The 22,774-nt window shown below is 37.9% G+C and overlaps 1 protein-coding gene across 5 annotated transcripts; it reads right to left on the minus strand.

Moving 5' to 3' along the window:
* Positions 1–1,738: 1,738 nt before the first annotated feature.
* tha1 (threonine aldolase 1) lies at positions 1,739–19,414 on the minus strand. Of its 5 annotated transcripts, none has more exons than XM_036572609.1 (10): positions 19,166–19,254; positions 17,486–17,525; positions 16,428–16,500; positions 10,326–10,586; positions 7,314–7,397; positions 6,379–6,467; positions 5,957–6,142; positions 5,277–5,414; positions 3,829–4,021; positions 1,739–2,646 (listed from the first exon to the last, which is right to left on the minus strand). In XM_036572609.1, exons 4-10 carry the CDS (start codon positions 10,390–10,392, stop codon positions 2,339–2,341), a joined length of 1,065 nt encoding a protein of 354 aa, XP_036428502.1. In that variant the 5' UTR covers positions 10,393–10,586; positions 16,428–16,500; positions 17,486–17,525; positions 19,166–19,254; the 3' UTR covers positions 1,739–2,338. The 5 variants fall into 5 exon arrangements, with proteins under 5 accessions (XP_036428502.1, XP_036428503.1, XP_036428504.1 ...); XM_036572610.1 differs by having other exon boundaries at positions 17,476–17,525; positions 19,166–19,215; XM_036572611.1 differs by lacking the exon at positions 17,486–17,525 and having other exon boundaries at positions 19,166–19,244.
* Between the last annotated feature and the right edge of the window lie 3,360 nt (positions 19,415–22,774).

Genomic DNA, 22,774 nt, shown 5'->3' on the forward strand with positions numbered 1-22,774 from the left:
AATGAGAATTCAACTGATTTTAAAAATTCCTGGATAATTCATTTGTTAAGATCAACACACTCTGAATGATTGTTTACATCTTGATGATTGTATTAAGCAGACATGTTTAAAAATGGGTGGAATTCCCCTTTAAAGAGCACTGACCAATTGCATGTTTCATTACAGACAGCATAATTAGTCCTGTTTAATTGGATCTAGTGTGGCACACTATGTGAAATGTTAAATAAAAATAATTGTACTCATATACAACCCCAATTCCAAAAAAGTTGGGATGCTGTGTAAAATGTAAGTAAATGTAAATAAAAACAGAATGCAAAGATTTGCAAATCTCATAGACCCACATTTTATTCACAATAGAACATAGAACACATATGAGATGTTGAAAGTGAGACATTTACCATTTCATGAAAAACATTAACTCATTTAGAACTTGATGGCAGCAACGCATCTCAAAATAGTCAGGACAGAGGCAACAAAAGGCAGGAAAAGTAAGTGGTACTAATAAAAAACAGCTAGAGGAGCAATTTGCCACTACCTCACATGACTGGGTATAAAAAGAGCATTTTAGAGAGGCAGAGTCTCTCAGAAGCAAAGATGGGCAGATTTTCACCAATCTGCAAAAAACTGTGTCTAAAAATTGTGGAACAATTTCAGAAAAATGTTCCTCAACGTAAAATTGTGAAGACTTTGGATAGCCCACCATTTACAGTACATAATATCATCAAAAGATTCAGAGAATCTGGAGAAATCCCTGAACGCAAGGGACAAGGTCAACGGTCAATATTAGATGCTTGTGATCTTCAGGCCCTCAGGTGGCACTGCATTGAATCACTGCATGGGCTCAGGAACACTTCCAGAAATCATTGTCTGTGAACACAGTTCACCATACAATCCACGAATGCAAGTTAAAGCTGTATTATGCAAAGAAGAAGCCATATGTCAACACGATCCAGAAACGCCGCCATCTTCTCCGGGCCAAAGCTCAGTTAAAATGGACTGAGGCAAAATGGGAAACTGTTTTGTGGTCAGATGAATCAAAATTTAAAATTCTTTTTGGAAACCGTGGACACCATGTCCTGAGTACTCAAGAGGAGAGGGACCATCCAGCTTGTTATCAGCACACAGTTCAAAAGCCTGCATCTCTGATGGTATGGGGCTGCATTAGTGCCTATGGCGTGGGCAGCTTACAAATCTGGAAAAGCACTATCAATGCTGAACAGTATATAGAGGTTTTAGAACAACATATGCTCTCATCCAGACAACGTCTGTTTCAGGGAAGGCCTTGCATATTTCAGCAAGACAACACTAAACCACATGCTGCATCCATCAAAACAGTATGGCTTCGTCTGCAGTCCAGACCTTTCACCAATACAAAACATTTGGCGCATCATGAAACAAAAAATCCAGCAAAGAAGAACCAGGACTGTTGAGCAGCTAGACTCCTACATCAGACAAGAATGGGACAACATTCCTTTCCCAAAACTCCAGCAACTGGTCTCCTCACTTCCCATGTTTACAGACTGTTGTTACAAGAAGAGGGGATGCTACACAATGGTAGACATGGCCCTGTCCCAACTTTTTTGAGATGCGTTGCTGCCATCAAGTTCTAAATGAGAATGTTTTTCATGAAATTTTTCTTTCAACATCTGATATGTGTTCTATGTTCTGTCATGAATAAAATATGGGTCTTTGAGATTTGCAAATCATTGCATTCTGTTTTTATTTACATTTATTTACATTTTACACAGCGTCCCAACTTTTTTGGAATTAGGGTTGCATTTTTGAAATGTGGCACTGCTGTCTGTTTCAACTTGTCAAACCTCCGAAAAACAAAATATTGTGATACATATGATGTATCGTGAACATTTCCCACCGCTACTGCAATATATGGTTTCAAAAATTGTGTTGTGTGCTAGCAAACTGGACATATATTAGGGTGTAAACTGGCCTCATAACCAGACAGTACTGTTTACAGACAGATTCAAATTGCCTAAATAAGGCTCAATCGGTGTTTCTCATTCAGTAAGATATGAATAGTGCAATCAAAATCATCATATCAGAGAACTGAGAGCTGATTCGAAATTTCCTCTCATAAATATATACTGATAGATAATCCATTAAAAATGTTGATGTTACAAAATTAGACTTAAAAGGCCTTATTAGGCTTTAATAAGTAAAAATTACTTGTGCTCATCCTATTTGATCTGTCAAAATTCAGGTGTTGATTCCAACGTACCGAGTGTTTACTAATATCTCCCTCCTGCCCTCCACCCCCAGAGTGGCCAACAGCACTTTTTAGCTTTTGTGACTTTGTTGTTTCAAGATTTTTCCTTTGAATTCATCTGGCTCTTTCTGACTTTAAGCTATACTGTTGAGCCAAAAACTGTGCTTTCTTTATAGCCAGTTGAGTGTCCTCCTCATTAATGTCTAGATGCCACACAGCTCTCACAGTGCCACCAACATGTGGGAACATCAGGACACGCACACCCTGCCCTAGAGTCTCCACCTCCCCCTCACTCACTGCTCCCATCAGCTCACAGAACTCAGTAGGGCTCAGCCCAGGGTCTCGCAGTCTAAACCGCACAATGTTTGTTTCTATGGCAGCCAAGTCCACCTGGTATAGAGGAGGGTCGCACTGTGTCAGAGCTGCAAGTAAAAACAGAGACTCTTTATGAAACACCTGAAAGACAACCACAAATATATTATATTGATGCAAAGTTTTAGATTAGTTTTAGGATCTTTTTCTTCTCATACTTTTTTCTGTTCTCTATAGCTTTAGATATGTTACAACTGTACAATATGTAAAGTTATGTAGAATTTTATATTACAACTGTTTTATTTTAGCATAGGAACAACTTTTTTATTTTAGTTTAGTAATGTGTAATATAATAATTAATAACAATACAGAATTTTTCCATAATTGTTACCAAATAATGTATAGTAGTTGCTGATAAGTCTCACAATTAATAACTGACTAATTGACAAATAATTAATTAATACAGGACTCTGAAAATGTGTAGGATCGATGATAGTACTGCGCACAGAAGATTATGAGAAAACAGTTGGTATGCAAAATAATCACATAAATAATTAATTAATTTCTCAGTTTATAAACTGGATGAACAAACATCTGATTTTAACCAGCTCTGCCCTTTAGATCTGACTTTTAGGTATTTTAGATTGTGATAAAAAAAATAAAATGTGTTTTCAAATTTGACTTCTAGCTCTATTACTGCCAGGTTTTGTTTGAAGCTTTAAGAAAAATCTGACTGGACATTTTTTAATGGAGCACGAGTTATCAACAAATTTTCATTCATTCATTTTTTGCTTTAAAAATAGTTGATATTTTGTGAGCCAAAACATAAAATTTCTTCTTACTGTCTTAGTGTTATTTGTGTTTATTCTGATTAGTGTTTCTCTGATTTCTTTTACATCAAATTTTCTTAAATACTTTTGCAAAGTACTGTGCATGTATATAGTAATTATTTATCTATGCATCTGCCAGTCAGAGTCTGGTAGCGGGCATTGTAGCATAGTCAAAATAAGCATTGCCTTGGTATTATGCACATGCAAGGAAATTAAGACCCAGACCCAGTTATAAGTGATAATACACTACAAAGTCAGGTGTCAGAAAACTACTAGCTTTAGCAACCTAATAACACATCAGATCACTTCTATTTTATATTGAAATAGCTCTATTAGATGTAATCATGCACTCTGACAATGTTGCATCCATCAGAATCCACACTGAGCCATCTCAAGTTAGCATTTGTCTACCATAAATCTAGTTACCATGGCTTTAGTCAGACTCTAACAGGCCTACATCACCTTTAGCAAAGGTCCTGGCATTCCTGTGGTCCTCTTCCAATCTACTCGTCATGTCTGTTAGGGCAATCTTGCCAGCTGCTGCCAAAATGCCTGACTGGCGTAATCCACCACCCAGTGCTTTACGAGCACGCTGTGCCCTCTGTATAAAGTCCTTTGACCCACCAAGCATGGTGCCCACTGGTGTCCCCAATCCCTACCAAAGCAGACATCATAGCAAATGAGCTCGTATTGTTATAAACAGTATATGTGCTGAGTTGAATTTGCAAGGCACAGTGTATTTTCAGTGTGATTTCTTATACAGTATGAATGGCCGTCTTTTTACAAAGCTACCAATGTTATTTAACCAAAGCAAAATCTTTTAGAGCATGCTTTTTACTGAGCGTATTTGTCATCCTTTTTAAAAGTGGACAGACTATCACAGGAAAGTTTATGAATGTCCTAAAACTAAAAAAATAGACCACTATGATAGTTTCAAATCGGATGTAGACCATGAGGCATACAACTCGGACATAGATTTAGTGAGTTTGTATCCTAACATCTTTAACATGCCTTGTGGGAAAGGACAAAAAGGAATTTCATATACATCTGTTAGTAATCTCAATATGTGTGTTTCATTCAATGTGTTTCAGTGTCAGGAAAAGAGTAAAATTATGCAAAGAGAAGGCTCATTTCCTGAAAGATACAAACAAGTCCTGTAATTAAAATGCAAATATCCTCATTGACATCCACACTCTGGATTACATTAAGTGGCAAGTGTGATTGGGTTTACTTCAGCCAGGCAACTCTGCATGTGAGCAATGAACTGAATAGCAATGCCGAGCTTACTCCTTCTGGAAAGAGAAGCAGGGAATCATAAATCCTGGAAGGCAGGAAAATGATTACAGGCCTGCTGCCAGCGATGTAGAACAAAGAAGCTTGATTACTAAGACAACGGAAATGCCCTAACAGGTTATATAACATTTCACCACTAACATTATGCAGGTAAATTCCCATTGTGTAAATGAATCACTTAGGAAAGCTATAATTAATCAGAAGCTGCACTTAAATCTGCTGGTCATTAGGTTTGTGGACATTTCTGGGCAATTTAAGCAACTTGGCTGAATATGCAGCATGATGAGCAGTGAAAGCAACAGCATCTTCAATTTGTTTCTTTCATAGAGATTTCAGAATGGTCCTTATTCATCCAGGAGTTGATGGAAATATTATTTTTAAGTCATTATTGCAATCCAGAGATGTACACATTTAGCTGCAGCATACGTGCAAACAGAGTGAAGTAAAAAAGCAAACTTGTAAATGTGAAAACGTCATTAGGACCCGAGAGCAAGTTCTTTCACTAGACCTTGCAATTGGACGATATCAGATGAACAAAGTGAAGAGTAAGAAAAAGAGTAAAAGCTGATTCAAAGCCACATTTAAACTGAACCCATGGTCAATGAGTAGGATCTTACCTTAGACAGACAGACACTGACAGTGTGGCAGTGTTGCAGTATGACAGAGGGATGGACACCCAGTGCCACTGCTGCATTCATCAGCCTGGCACCATCCATATGCACAGCAAGTCCATATTTATCTGCTAAGGAACGCAGCTAACAGGGAGAGGGAACAACATAGTGTAGTTGAGACCATCAGAAGACCATACTATAAATAGATGGACACTCACATGCACTTCAAAAAACACTCCAAAGCCAAATATAATTGAATTTACAGTGTAAAATGAATGCTCTAAGTCATCTGAGGTGACCTCACATACCAAGTTAACACTACCTTACAACTAACCCTGTTGTCCTGGGGCCGTACTTTAGCCTTGCTAGCTCGCACTAGGAGTTATTTACATGCATGATACTATGTTACAAACATCTAGAGAGGGATTAAAATGATATAGGTGTGAATTATGTGACTTATACACACAGCTCATTAAGAAAAAAATAGCCTTTGTCGTGAAAAAACACAAATGACACTTATATAGGACTATGAGAAGATGGCCTGCACCCCTCGTTAGTTTGTGCCCCACTCTCCTCTACAACCTAACTCACAGGGGACAAGGTTATTGTATTGCATGAACAAAATTCTGACCAAATGTTTATGTGATTCTGATGAATATAACGGGAGCTGGTAGTACATCTCTAACCTCCTGCAGGAAAGAGAGGGGGAGGACACGTCCACCCAGGATGTTGTGCGTGTTTTCCACACACACCAGGCGAGAGCGGGGGTAGTGGGCATCAGGGTAACCGTGACGGATTTTTGAGTCCAGCTGGTCCAGATCAAACGTTCCATCAGCCAGAGTCGTGACTGTAGCAGAGTGTACTCCAGCAAGCTGGGGAAATGCATCAGAGCAGGTGCCTTTCATCAAAATCCAGCACACCAGGATCAGACACCGAGATAATAATAATAAAATGGCTTGTATCAAAAAGTGCATGTTCCTCAGAGTTTGCCCTTTTTGTTCTGGTTCTGGTTCAGAATTAAAGTTAAATAAAAAAGGTAATAAAAATCTGAAAAAATCACACTGAATTGAAAATGAATCAAATATGATTGTGTCTTGGTCAATCATACCTGTGCACTTCCTCCCTGCTCGTAGACATGTAGATGAGAGAGATCCCCCACTATCATCTCATCCCCCCTCTCCCTGCAGTGCACCATTACTGAAAGAGAGCCAGAGAGAGAGACAGAGAGAGTCGGGGGAGATGGTAAGAACTGCAATAAGTATAGAGTATAAGAAAAGCATTCCAAGAGTTACACAAGATTTTACTATAATTACTATAATTACATAATTAAATAATATAATTATTTATGCTTTCTATTTTGCAGCTCTACAGCTTTGACAAGATAGCAGGAAGAACCACAATGACAAACACTAAAGGTGTTTAGTAACTAGTGTATGTTTCACTAATTTACAGTTGGACACTCAGATTCTCAGATTGATCATTTTATTTTAGACCAAGAGTGCATCAAAAAAAGAAAAATAGAGGTTGACAAACATCACTTCCTATGCTGACCGATGCTGGATGTACTAAGAATTTTACTGCAGTTCTACAAGTTCTTCAGTATTTAAGTAATGTTCGACCTGCTACATTTGTACTTCCACTATATTAGGTTTTTTTGGAAAGGTAGTTCAATTTTTTACTTGAATCATATCAGCTAAGCAATAATACTTTTATTCTTATGTAGTGATTCCAACCTTAAATGTAAAGATCCTAAAATTACACTAAAAGACTGCATGTTTAGTCAAAGCCAGCCAAATTCACAAGCAGATCAACAGCTTCAAGGATTCGCTTTCCAGGAGAAGATTCAGGGTGCAGGCATTAGCAACCCCACCAAGCACAAACACAAGAGCTTACAAACAATGTGAGAGTCTCTCTTTCCATCTGAAGGCTACAGTGAAGGAAATATTATTACTGCTGTCCATTTTCTCCCCCTTTGCTGTTACCAGTGAAGAATGGAAACTAATTTTAACTTAACCTCTGGGCACTGTTCACCATCCATCTTACCTGCAATCAGATTGCTCATGGTCCCTGTGGGGATGAACAAAGCTGCCTCCATGCCAAAAATATCAGCTGCCATTTTCTGCAGCTCTACAAAAACATGAAGAAAAAACTCTTTTGATTACAGAACTTCACATGCATCTAATTATTTACAAATACTTAACAGTTTTCAGATTTCAGATTGGGAACAGCTGTATTTTGACACCATTTGTTGACAATGAATATTTATTTTAGTTTATGTGGCTCCATGCAACGCATGTTGTCATCTCTGCAGTCCATTCCATTCATTTACAGTATATCTCAGTGTGTTGTGCTGCCACAGAGGGGTTTAGCTGGCTACGACAGGAACTGCAGGTAAAGGTGCACCTCATTGAAAGACAAATTGTTCACATATTCTATTTAGTGAATTCAGCTACTATGAGGTGCACACACTGCTTACATAGGCATTCATTTGCACAAACAACTTGACATTCAGGGGTAGCATGGGGGGTGTGCGTAGGGGGTCGGGCAAACTCCCTATTAACACCCTTGGTCCCAGAATAAATGGTGAATGAGCTGGTGTCTACAAACTTTTAGACATTGGATATTATAAAAAACAACACCAGTGATCTGTATTACACTTTTCATGTGGCAAAGCACTGCACAGCCTCCAGAATATGTCTTTTTCAGTGATGACCTGATCCAAATTTGTGAGCAACCTTATTAGCTTTAAAACATTATAGCAACAAATTTAAAAACTACTATGTTAAGTACACAGGTTTTTTTGTTTTTGTGAAAAAAACATACATGCTTAAAAGTTTACTTCAGTTGCAGATAGCTTCTGGCAACTTAACTGGAATTATAGAGTAATGATGGTGGGTTTGAAGGTAATGGGCTGTTTATGCTGTGAGATTTTCTCATTTCTTTCTCTGTCATGAATGCATCTACCTATACACTATTTAGGTGTTTTAGCCACATCCACTGCTAATAAATGTATAAAATCAAGTACGGAGCAATGCAGTATCCATAAATAAGCACTGGCAGTAGAATGGGTTATACTGGAGAGCTTACAGTGACTTTAAACATGGCATGGTCATAGGATCCCACCTTTGCCACAAGTCTGTTTGTGAAATTTTTGCTTTGCTAGATCTGCCCCAGCCAAATGTAAGTGCTATTACTGTGAAATGTAAGTGTCCAGAAGCAACAACAGCTCAGCCACAATGCAGTAGACGACGCAAATGCACAGCGGGGCTGTCGAGTGAAAACTGTTTATCCTCTGTTGAAGCACACAAGCCTCAATTGCCAAGCGTGAGCAAGAGTGATGTAACAGGTGCTGCCACCAGACGTGCTTTATGGTCATTTGGCTGTGGGAGTATTCATGTTTTATGATCATTTGGCTGTGGTGATATGGTTTATGGTCATTTGGCTGTGGGAGTATTCATGTTTTATGATCATTTGGCTGTGGTGATATGGTTTATGGTCATTTGGCTATGGGAATATTCATGGTTTATGGTCATTTGGCTGTGGGAGTATTCATGTTTTATGATCATTTAGCTGTGGTGATATGGTTTATGGTCATTTGGCTATGGGAATATTCGTGGTTTATGGTCATTTGGCTGTGGGAGTATTCGTGGTTTATGGTCATTTGGCTATGGGAGTATTCATGTTTTATGATCATTTAGCTGTGGTGATATGGTTTATGGTGATTTGGCTATGGGAATATTCATGGTTTATGGCCATTTGGCTATGGGAGTATTCGTGGTTTATGGTCATTTGGCTGTGGTGATGTGGTTTATGATCATTTGGCTATGGGAGTATTAATGATTTATGGTCATTGGGCTGTGCAGAGTATTAATAGTTTATGGTCATAAATGGGTGTGTTTGTGTTTAAGAGTTTTGGCTGTTTGGGTCAGATTTAATAGACTGAAAATTAAGCACTGGCTGTTTTAACATTCAAAACACTACAAATGCTGTTTAAATTATATATATATATATATATATATATATGCAACAGGCAAATGTCCGAATATATATATATGCAACAGGCTGTTCACTGAGTCACTTTTGACCTTAGCATAATAAGCTGTAATTGTTAAAGGAATAATTCAAAATATTAGACAAGGAGTGAAATATTTGACACAACATGTAATTACAAAGTTATTCAGGTCAGTGAACTGAATCAAACGGCACGATATGTTTATCTGTAGACTTTGTAATAACACTGTAATAGCATCTTTAATGATTTCTGAGGTTTTTGACAGCTAAGGCGCCCTCTAAAGGTCATATCTGGACCAAATTTTGCACACCCTGTCTGAGTCTCAATATATATAATTGCTCAAACTTTTGAGATGATACAACCAAAGACTGATGAGTTACAGCAAATCAAGCTGGCTATGCCAAGGCCGCAGTGATGTATTGATGGAGCAACACCAGGTCAAGTGAAAAAGTCAATATTTTTTTGATAATTATTTACCTAGAGAGGCCACAGAGTATTTCTAGACCAAATTTGAGAAGTTTGGATCAAAACTCAGAGACTAGTTCGAAAAGCATGGTTTTCAAACAGTTAATGATTACAAAAAAACTATGCATTTTTATAATAAACATGCAACGGTAAAATTGTTTGGCACACTGTACTACATAAGATTCATACAAAGTTTGGGTCAAAAATCAAAGATATATTAATAACATGTAATAATATATTAATTTTTATGCCAAATCTGTTGAAACTTCACTGGTTGTTAGAAAGGGGCTACATATAGACACCATTCAAGTTTCATGCTGATTGGTCAATGTTTAAAAAAAAAGAATTTTGTCTCTACACATCATGTTGTAGAAGTTATGAAGCAAAACGTCTTTTGATGCTCTATAGCGCCCCCCTTTGGCCAATCGGGGTCATTTTTGTTGCCTGGCGAGATGCACACAAACTACATCTACCCATCAAGTTTGGTGTCTCTAGGCCTTACGGTCTGTTCTCCACAACACGAGGAAGTGAGGGACAGTCACTATAGTTTTGATTAAACAGTGGATGACTTTTCTAACCATTAACAGTGGGGTCTTCGCCAAACACATCGTCTCCCACCTCGGCCTCTGCCATGGCTCGGCGCATCGCTGTCCCCGGTCTGGTCACCGTGTCACTGCGGAGATCCACTGTGTGAACGGAGACGGAGCCGCTGCTGACCGCGCGGTTATCTGCAGCTTTAGCGCTGCCGTAGTAAAACCTCCCAGGCTCCAGTCCGAGCACACGGCGAACATTCCTGGGCGAGGGTGGGCAGCGCTTTATGCACCGTAGGAGTGCACGGACTGAAACGGAGAAAGCGTTGGAGGTCATGTTTAAGGTCTGTGCTGCGGCTCTTACTGTCAGTGTTACAGTGTGTTTGGACGAACTTTGCATCGTTCGGCAATCATTGACCAGTAGAGCTAGGCATGAATAATGGAGCGCGATTCATAGATGCATAGGTGCAGTATTTCGCCGTTCTCCGGTGCCTTCTCCGACGACGGAGAGAGAGAGAGAGAGAGAGATAGAGAGAGAGAGAGAGAGAGAGAGAGAGAGAGAGGTGGTAAATTAGTAACATTTATATGGACTCGAGTAAACAATTAACAGATTTACGCTCGTGAGTATTTTCAGTTCATACTGTATTTGTATATCTGTCAGGAAACGAGTTTACTTCTAGTCATTTCTTGGTTTGAAGGGGAATACCAAAATGTCTGCACAGTTCAGTCTTAGAAACGCAATCACAGTCATACAGGGTGGTTTAATGTGAAATTTCATTAGAGGAATCGAAGATTGTATTTCCAGTCTCATTGGAACCAGCCGTCAATGTCAGCAACACAAATAGCCATTTTATTTACTATCCAAAACGAGCAGTGAACCTCTACGTGTCTTTGAGTTGTTAATATATAATGCACATAATATTAAATCTGGAAAAATAAAGTCTTCTTTAGGCACTAATTTATTGGCTTACATCGCTGCACGGACCACCATGAATAGAATAAAAAATACCTTTTAGGACAACATTTTATCAAACAGTGTCTCAGGCATCAGTCAGCGTATTCGTAACCATTTCATGTAACATATTTATGTAATGGATCTTTAGAGGATTAAACTCTTGTTTGGTTCCTGTCACCACCACTGTGGACAATTCTGACTCGGTAAGTTTCTATAGAACTGAGCATTTCGCACCAAACCACTCGGAATGACTTTGTTTATAACCTAACTATGTAATGAAGAATACATTGTGAAAACTCGTTGGACCCCCCTTTAACTTCATTATTGTGCTCTCTGGTTCTGCCTGCTTCTTTGTTGTTGCTCACTCACTTCGGAATTTTATCATGTTATTTTAGAGCAAACCCAGCTAAAGAACCACAGCGGACAGACTTCAGTTCCGATGCTGAAAGATGCTGGATGTCCTGGATCTCTATCCAGAGTGATCAGGCGATACTGTGTAAAATAAACTTTCACCAGTAGAGGACGCTACGTGATCAGTGAAAGCAGGGAGAAACTGGCAGTACAAAATATCTCTGGTTTGAGGCTGTATGAAAGATGTTGAGTGAGTTAACAGTAAAGCATCCTGTGAAATTATTACTTGTTTGCAACTGAGCTGATTTAAAAACAATGTTAACAGCGAAAATGCCTTTTTACCTTTTCATTTAAGATGTATTAGTATGTGAAAACAGGCAACTGTTAGCCTGACACTGGTCTATTTGCTGATATTATCAGCGCAGCACTTCTGCTCCTCTGCTAATACTGCTTGATAAACTCATCTGCTTTAGAAATGAATGAAATTAACATGAACTGTGTCTCAGCACCGCTCCTACCTGTGCCGACATTGACCTCACTAGCGCCCTCTCGCGTACAAGCCCAGCTCTACTTCTGTTCAGTTTCAGCAGGACCGAACCAATGTTCTGATAGAGAGGCCGAGGACTGGAAATGTAAAATGACCTTAATCACATGTTTGCGTAATTTTTAGATTTATTATTTTTTATTCGGAAGAGTTAAATGCCTTATTGTAACACACACACACACACACATACACACACAAATATTTAATATATGTTAAACTTAAATCGATATATATATATATATATATATATATATACACATATATATATATATACGTGTATGTATATATTATATACATATGTATACACATGTGTAAATGTCTATATATGTATGTGTCCATTTGTCTATATATATATATATATAGACAGATGAAGTTCTATATATATAGTGATTTAGTGGTTATTACCATAGCCATGCTTCTTAAGAGCCTCTCTGTCTGTCATCTGTCATATTTAGTTACTTAACCACCTTAACAACATTACTCGAAATAGACAATAACATCATGTGTCAGCACAATTCTGTAATGCAGCTGGACTCTCTGGTGTCACATTTAGATAGTTTTAAGTAATGTGCTCCCATTTACAACCTTTCCACCCAGACAGGCAGGCTTACCCTCCTGATGCTGTGAGGTCATGCAAGCAGAAGTGGAGGTTTCCAGGCCTTTACTGGCTGTGTTTACAGTGGCCAGCTTTGTGGGCTGACTCTAATAAAAGCCTACAGGAGGTGTCAGGCTGGGCTGTGAAAGTGAAGAGAACAGCTGCCCAGGTTTCCAGTAAGAGGCATGATGGTGGGAAGGGGAGTGGAGAGGTGGGTGTGTCCGCTGGCACTCTGAGTTTCACATTGTATTCTAATGAGCACATTTGTCCTGCTGGTTCAGTGCCATGGCAGGCTCTTCTAGTTGTGCCTTTGAAGGCTGGACATGACCCAGAACTGCTGCAGAAAATTTAAGATGCCTTTTTACGTTAGCCTACTGAGAGCTATCTGTTTCTCTCTGTCTCTCTCTCTCTCTCCACACACACATACACACACATATAAAATGTGATATAATCAACAGCCTTATGCAGTATATGTAATGTAGATGCACTAGATGTACTAGAAGTCACATTGAGTTTATTGGGAATGTTGTTTTGGCCAGAATTTCCAGTGGAGGTTCCTCCATTTATGGGCCTCAAGACAGTCTCTCGTTTAATGCTCACAAAATGTGTTCTGCCTGTTTTTTTTAACATAACGGCAGAGAAGTGCTCTGTTGTGAAAGCTGTCGTTGCAATGCTGGGGGAGGGGGGGTTACTGGAAGTCGGTTTGAAAGGGTTCCCTTCATTCTTCACTTTTTCTCAGCAGCAAGATTCTACTCGCTGATTGCGTTGCGTATTTGTCTAACCAAAACTATGCATACAGACTGTATGTTATTGTACATGGGATATTTACTTTAGGAATGTAGGCTGTAAAGGAGTTTTTTGTTAAAGTTGTGATGAGTGAAATGTTTTTTTCTCATTTTTTCATGTTTACTAATTTACTGTAGAAAAGCCTCATGCAGACTTCACACTGTAGTTCAGCAGTGACTCTGATAGCATAATTAATTTGCAGATACAACTGCATAGTTATAACTGCAAATTGATTTATCTGATAAAACCCACGCAGGTTATACGGCTAATTTTGATTCCGCCTCAGATTAGATTGCAACAAATTAGACTTGGTTCATTACATTATCCAGCTGCTATATCTAACCAACATTTTAAAACCCAAAATGGGGTAGAGTGTCCTGCAGTGCTGGCTGCATCATTTCCCGCTTAGAGACTTTACACAGAAGCTAAACATAGAAGGGGTGAGTTAGGGCATACTTTAATGATCATGACACAGCTGAGTCTAGAATCTAATAGCTCTATTTTGGTGGAGTGTTTACAGCAGCAATACAAACACAAAATTGACCTGGTCCCTTTTTTAACATCATAACACACTCAAACTTGCCAGCATCATATGACTGGCACATAACTTCTCATTAACACCACAACACAGATATGAATATTGACATCACAGCACTGACCTAAACCTCAGCAACACAACAACACTGACCTAAACCTCACCAGCACCACAGCACTGACTTAAACCATCAGCACCACAACAACATCACAACTGACCTAAATCTCATCAATCCTACAACTGATCCAAACATCTGCTCCCACACGCTACCATACAACTTTATATGGCAGTGCTATTAATTCATAATCTTAGTGTATCAAGATGATGTCTATAATCAAATCATTAATGTGAAGGGGATATGAGGGGATGCCATCCCCATGGTCAAAATAATAACAAAAATCATCTCCCTTTGGAAAACTGCCATCCCCCCCAATTCCTTCCTCTTTTAATAAAGGTTACTGCATCACTTAAGATGCCTACTATTGATATTTTAATTTAATCTATGTTTGAGATTCACACAGTAGTTGCATTTGATGTACACAATATACCAATGTCCACAGAATGCTGTTTATATTCATAGTCAGCTGTAGCTGATAACAGGTTTAACAGGTGACCAATGGCTGATTCTAAATGCATTTAATGGTTTTCTAAAGTGATCTAAAGGCGTTCTACCACAATTAGGCCAATTCCCATTAGAAAGCAAAACCATAGGGTTTTAATTCTAATGGTTTCTAATTGTACTTTTTCAGAAGGGGTTTGGTATTTATAAAGAAAAAGCCTGACCACTGCTGTCTAGCCAATCTACTTACAGTGTAATACAAAAGATAAAAAAAAATTAACAATTTTTTTAACAAATAGAACACTCTGTTACAATATCTATTATTTGTAGAAGGCTAGTTTAAAGTGACACTGAAGTACGCATGCAGTTACACTTCTATTTCCAGTTCAAGTGCTTATGCAGTTTACAGCCACAAGACGGCTTGTTTAATTGCTGATAGACCTTTGCTCTGTCATACTATTTTAACCGCTGCATACACATATGCATTAAGTGAAGCAGTTCATTTCCTGTCAGTGTTTATGCCGATTTCCACAAAATATCACTCCCTCATACACCCATCCGTTGGTTCTGTGAACAAAGCATTCCCGCTTTCCATTAGGAAAAATCCATGCCACCAAGGGCGTCAGTACAAAAGTACTGCTTTAATTTCACCTGCCCTGTTCTAAATCTATCCTGCATTTGTTTTTTTTTTCTTCTCTCTCTCTCTCTAATTTTTTTCTCTGTTCTTTTTTTCCTCTAGACCTGATTCCTGGCAGTAGATGGGATTCCGCAGGTATTCCAGTAAAAGCAGCGAGACCACATGATTCTGGGTTGTTATAGTAAAGGCCAGTGTGACTGTAGTTCAAAGTGATGCCTTCGATCTCCTACTGTTTGTTTTATCAGAACTCTCCAGGAGCGTTACATAAGCCATAGGGTCATTGACAGCCCTTTTTATTTCATAAGCATAAACAATATTCTCTGTGTGTGTGTGTGTGTGTGTGTGTGTGTGTGGGCCTGTCATAAAAGCTCTGGTCGTCAGAGATATTTTTTTTGCCTGTGTCTGCATGTTACAGTAATACAGGTGTATGCTTTAACAGTAAGCTCAATTCATGCACCCGTCAGTAACCCTCATGCATTTGTGTGGTAAAACTGCAAGACAGAAATAGTCTGTAGATGTGAGTATAATTTAGGCTGAATGGACTATTTCTAATTGTTTTTTTTACTGGCCGTAAAAAGGTTATAAAAGTTATGAATTGTTGTTGCAGAGAAATGCAGATCTTGTACACAGTAAATCATATATTTCCTCATGAGCCTGATTGTTGTATTGATTTTTTTACAAGATATATTCTGTTTCTAGATATTTACTTAAGTCTCTAGCCCTACTTGCAGATAATTTTGCAAATATGAAAAAAAAATATTCTTCTGATTTTCTCACATTGATCTTCACTCTTTTATTTCTGACTCAGGTCACCCCAGTCTGAGATGACTAATAACTGCATAATAACTAATAACTGCATAAGAAAAGTGTAAGATCTCATCATTTTCTTATATAGCGTATTTTCTGTATAGTGAAGTCTTTCTGCTATCTGTCAGTGTAAAAGAAGAACTTGTGCTTTTCTCATTTACCTCCAGAACTTACAATCAAATGTTTATGTTACTCTCCTCTTTCTCCTACTGGGAGTTTAGGGGAAAAAAAATCAGAAAATATTTTTCTTTTGGTTGTTTTTATTCTCTTTTAGGGAATTGGTTTTGTGCTTTCTTCTCATTTATGGAAGCAAGGTAATTATCAGCACTTGAGTAGTTTTTTTGAGTATCTGTGTATGCATGTGTGTGTTTGTGTACATACTTGCTGTGCATAGGCCTCAGAAGTATGCTGTGCCTCTCAGTTGAGTCGTTTTTCTGACACAAAATTGGATTAGCTGTGAACGGAGGGAGAGACAGAGAAATATTGACTCCTTCTCGGAAAAGCACAGAGAGAGGGTGACGCCTTTCCAATAACCATAAACCCTGGGGCTGAAAATAGACCATAAGAATGTGTATATATCACACATGAGCTCCTGCTACTTGCATTCAGATGGTGGTTCTCTTCCACTTTCTCTTTCAAAGTGCAATCAGTCCCTCTTAAGTCAACACACTCGTAATAATATCAGCAATCAAAAGAGAATGTGGCAAATTAGGTCCTACTATCAGGGCACCATGCCCACGTGCAGCGCATGTTTTCTTATTCTTTTCAGAGAGAGATATGATTGCACCATTCACCATACTGCAAATATATAAAGCACGTGCTTTACTGATATCACTTGTGTGAAAAGTTCTATATGCATACAGGTTTCAATATAGACAAAAGGAAGAATTTATTTTTCTCTGTGTGTCTCTATAGTCTTTGTTTCTTGGTCTAAACATACAACAAGCCAATCACACTCTATTCCAGTAAGAGAGTTTAAAACGTTCTATTTGTATACGTGTTCTCCCACTCTCTCTCTCTCTCTTCACTCTGTCTTTCTAGCTCACTCACTTTTGCAGCGGCTACGAGTTTACCAATACCCATAGTTTCAGATTTAATGCAATTTTAGGTGATATGAGATCAAGCTTTGATTTTTAACATTTTATATAGTAAAAATGTACTAATACACAACGAAAACTATATATATACTGTATAAATACTGTATGTTATATACTATATAAAACTAATACATATTTACCATTAAGTTGTTTAGATTTAAATTTTTATTTGTAGCTCATATGAGTTCCTAATGGATCATTTTCAGCCCTTAAAAAAATATGCCTGAAAAAATCACAACCAATGGAACTTACAAATGACTTCAGAAAAAAACCCACTCATTTTGGGCACATTGGTTTGTACATAGCATAAGCCCCACCCCCTTTGTTCCTACCTGTTCTTACCTTATTCCGATAGGGTGCGCCCAGATAGTGACTATAGTTTCTATGAAAGACAACAAATAGGAGATCTTTGAAAGAGACTGAGGGGTGTAGTGGCAATACCATTTTATCTTCCAACGCACTGTTTGAAATGCTTATTTTTTTTTAGTTTTTCAGTGCTGCATTGAAATCATTACACCTTTAGTTGCATCCATTGTTCCTGTTAAAGGGAATTCCACTGTTTTTATAAAGTCTTTGCAGAATTAAATGGTTAAGATAAGCAACCGTAATAACCAAGTAAAGAAAGGCATTCAAAGTGGTTTGATGTGAAATGTTCTGTTCTAGAGAATCTTAACAAATCAGAATTGTTCACAGTGGTGGTGATAGGAACTAGATGTCTGAAGTGTTTAATGCCTTTAGATGCTCCTTTACAGAAAGTTATTAGATGATATGGCTACAAATACACTGCTTGATGCCTGATACATTGTTTTCTGATCGTTTTCAGAAGGTTTTGGGCTAAAATATTTATTTTAATCAATTCATGGGAGAGATGTACATGCAGGGTGTTGTAAGGCAAAATAGTCCCCAAAGAAAACTTATGTTTTACAGATTTACCACCATTTTACCATTATCAACATTAAATGCAAAACCTCAGAAGACATGTGGAGATTCACTTTGGGTTTTGGATAGTAAATAAAATGACTATATTTGCATTGTAGATGTTTTCACTCCTGGTTTCTATCACTACCACTATAAAGAATTCAGACTTGGTAGTTTCTCTACAATGAGATGTTTCACATCAAACTACTCTGAACGATTTTGTTTACATCTCAACAATTTAATTATGTAATATTTGGGAAAATCAGTGGGATTCCCCTTTAAAACCCTGAAGTATTACAGTCAGAGTAACTTACATGCTATGATATGCATATTATAAGATGTTTTCATTGCTTTTATTAATGCAGCACAGTAATAATGTCTTTTTCACTGATTTCTGCAAATGGTAGCTGCTAATAGTAGGCAAATGAACATTTCCATATAGTACAATACACTTTTTTTTCATTAATTTTCTTTATATTGTTTATACTAATTTCTCAAAGCTCCTCCTCTTCAGCAGTTTTTACACCTTTTACACCAGCTTTTGAAAAACTAGAAGGAGACTGCCTACACACATTTCAGCTTATTAATGTGCCTTTCTTTTATAACCTGTAGGTATTCCCACTGATTTTGAACTGATTGTCTCATGCTAGGTAAACCCTCCAGTATCCTTCATAGTGGTAGACTTGCCATCTGCAGTCAGCCTGCAGTCAGGGTTTTTTTTTTTTTTAAACTTTATTGGTTCCGAGCAGGAAGTCAAACTCCAAGGACAATGGCAGTGCAAAATCCGGCTTTGTTTTATACACGAGCTGCACCACCGGGGTTATCTCTCAACACTGTGTGAACCGTTCAAAACCAAACCATGTGAAACCTGTGTCAGTATGTAAATATTTACATAGTTGTAATGTGTTTATACAGCATGTTTTATTTAATATGATCTTCTCTCTCTCTCTCTCTCTCTCTCTCTCTCTCTCTCTCTCTCTTTCTCTTTCTCTTGCTCAGATATATGAATCAGGAAGAAGCAGCAGGCTTCTACAAACAGGAAACATTCTCTCTTTATAAAAAGCTTTGTAAACAAAAAAACATGATAATAGTTTGATAACTTACTGATTTTATCTGTCCTGATGTTCTCACAGCATGCTTCAAGTGAGCAGATCAATGATAGCATGCCCCTCGCATCTGAACAAGTAAAGTTACCAAAGTTCAGTTCTATTTACAGTCACAGATCATCACAGAGGCGTATAATGAATGCATTTCTCAGAATCTCAATTGTCCAGCCAGTTCTGAAACAGGTTTTAGTCTCATTTCCAACAGCTGAGTGGTTATGTAGGTAGAAGAATGGCGTCCTTTCAACTGAAATTATCTTCTTGTGCAGTTTGTTTTTATTGCCTTATTTTTCCTTGAGTCACACACTAGCAACAAGTGCCAGAATGCACCTAGCAGCCTTGCAGAAGTCCTCTACTACATACCTTTAGTAAATTTGTTTTAACAGAACATGTTCATCCAGCCAGAAGAAAGTTTTTTGCAGTTTGATATGTTAAACATAATAACATGAAAAATAAACAGCTGAAATAGAGAATGTCCATTTGTTGCTGTCTAACAAAAACCTTGCATCTCCAAAATAGTAACTTTAAAGGAGAAGAGAAAAACTTTGTTTGCTTCAATGTGAGTTGATGTAACAATATTTTACTCCAAGTCTGATCTATGGACATGGAGATCCAAGATTTGGTCAAGATAGCAACTTTATGTACAGAGCAGTATCATCAATTATAAATGAGAGATGTTGCTATTCTGAAAGGATTTAATTCAGTGCAACATTTGTATAGTGCTGGGGTGTGTAGTATGTACTAATTTGTTATCTACTTGGATAATCATCACAGTTTTCATGAGGATTAATAAGGTTTCCAGCTATCTAATTAACTGTCTTTCTAAATATTATTATTATTAATATTATTATTAAGTACCTGCATTTTTTACTGCAAGTGTTGGGAGATTTGTAATTTACTTCAGTAATATTTTCACTAGTTACATTTCCAAGAGAGAATACATGTTTAAACTTTTTATTATGACCTTCAAAGAACTCCTTTCAAATATGAAAGGCCAGGAGATTTATCTCTTTTTCTCTTGCCAACAAGTCGAGTTATTGCACATTTTAATGCATTGCTTTTATTAAAACCCAATTCATATCACTGTAAAATGATACCGTCCACAACTATGCTGCTTTGCGAGGACCAGTACACTCCAACACTGCATCACCATTGGGCGTAAATGCATTCTTTCTTCCTCTACTCAGGGTTTCATTCATACACACACATCCTAAATACAACTGAGTAATCAAATTTTGTAAACTGTTAAGATTTTGATATGCAAAACTTACTTTTTGCAGATTTGTTTGTTTGATCTTTTTGATTGCAATATTCATATAACATCTACAGATTTTCCAACATTTATTCATTCAGTTCTCTTGCCAGCTGTAGTCAGTGAGCAGATCTCTAAGCTTTGCAGTTCAAGTTGCTCCCCGTTTCCTCTCACCTCTCTCGCTGTGTCCTTTTCGTCTTAATTCCCCCCCAAAAAATTGGCTTTTTCCCAGTAACACGCCTGTCTCTTCTCCTTAGCCTAGTTCCATCTCTTCCCCATTTCACTCAGCATTCTAAATCTCACTGTGTAATACATCCTCAGTGGACCCTCATTAATCCCCTGCACCCCCCACCCCCCACCCCCCACCTTTTTTATCTTCTTCTCCCTCTGAGTTGCTCCCCCAGTGCTGTGTGGAAAGTCACATGGTTTCCCTGAAGTGGAGCACCATAAAGCATTGAGCATGTCACTGGCTGCTTTGCTTTCATACCCAGTACTCATAGCCCTCCCATTGGTTCTGATGCTTCAGCATGACATTCAGTGCTTACTGAAAAGAAAAAGGAAGGTTTTCTGGTGTATTTATGCTGAGTTTTGCAGAACGTTTCATAAATGTCATTGTAATTATTGTTTTGCAGCAAGGAAAAAAAAATCTACGCTCAGCATATTTCTGGGAAGGAATATATACAGTAACAGATCCTATGCTGAATTAAACACAAAAAAATTAAGGTTTCTAAATAGTTCTTGGCTTGGATGCACAGTACTAAGAAAAAAATCATACATTGCTCTTGGACCTTTACATTATGCAGACGTTTTTAAAGTATAGAAATGGGCTCTTCATGCTCAAACAGTCTCATTTACAAAAACTGTAAAAAGAACTATCCATGTAAAAGCTTCCTTAGGGAACCAAATGTGGTCCTTCCTTGACAGAGGTCTTCATTTCTGGACCTTAAATCCAGTTACTGGTTCTCTGTTTTGCAATCACCGAGTGCGTTTACATGCACTTAAAAATCTGATAACTGTAGAAAATCAGATTTTGTCAGTAATCCGATCAAAGTGTTTACATGCACTTGAGTAATCAGATAATGTGAAAACTCCAGGTTTACATGAGTCAGGCAATAATAGGATTTCTGCTTTGCAACCAGCCAATGAACTCACAGAAGGAGACGTGACGTAAACATAACGTAAAACCTAAAAACATGCCGTGGCTTTTAAAAAAAACAACATTGCACCACCTTACCTGAAAATACAAACATACAACATCTAGAAGATGAAGACGAAGAATTTAAATCCTTCATTTTGTCGAGAATGTAGTTGGTTTCAGGGTCGCTCCAAAAGTGTTTTGCTGCCATCTCGCAGCAACGCACCTTGTTTATTTCCAGTACCGCAGTCTGTTCCGCACATGTGCAGACTGAGAAATCCGAAAGAAATCAAAGTAAGAGCATACATGCACTGAGAAATCTGATTACTGAGCTAAAATCCAGCTCTTTTTATCGGATGTCTTAATCAGATTTCTAGATCGGAGTATGCTGTTTACATGACCGTTTGAATAATCGAATAACTGCAGAAATCCAATTATGATTTGATTATTGAGTGCATGTAAACATACTCAGTGATACATAACTAACCTGTTGATGTAACTAGTTGGCCTCTTAGTGTCATACTTACCACTGACTGCAAAATCCAGGACTGGAAACTGGATTCAAGGTGAGGATTTGAAGCCCTCGGTTCTATAACATTGCTCCAAAGAACTCTTTTTGGCACCTTTATTATAAAAAGCATAACTGAAATAGATCACATATGGGGGAGGGGACTTGTGGGGCACAGTCCTTTTTTTATTATCCATGCATTAGTGTTGTAGTACTCAAGCCTGGTCCCAAGACCATAAATCAACAGTCTCTGTCTTGTCTTGGTCTCAACAATATTTTGACTCAGTCTTGTCTCTGTGTGGGGGTAAGACTCGAAAACTGTTCTCAAAATCACCTGTGTGCCGTGCCCCTGTGTGTGAAGTAGCAGTAGTGAAGCATCTGAATACATTGAAGTAAATATCTTGTAGATGTTCTGTTGATACATGTCTTATATTAAGTACACTCTCAGAAATAAATTAGTAAACTGTCTCTAGGACAGTACCCTTCTTGTCACTGGGGTGGTACCCTCAAGGGTACATCTCAGTACCTTTAGTCAGGGAACATAACTGTACCATAATCCATTGAAATTATATTTTCTAAACTATATTGACTCCACACACCCCGTCTCGTCTCCAGGCTTTTTATTTTATTGTTCTGTTTTAAAACATTAGGTTATGAAAAGGTACAAATACATACTTTTCACCTGGGAAAACTTATTTAAGGTGCACAATTAGAC

Source organism: Colossoma macropomum, unplaced genomic scaffold, assembly GCF_904425465.1.
Source record: "Colossoma macropomum unplaced genomic scaffold, Colossoma_macropomum, whole genome shotgun sequence".
NCBI classification, from domain to species: Eukaryota; Metazoa; Chordata; class Actinopteri; order Characiformes; family Serrasalmidae; genus Colossoma; species Colossoma macropomum.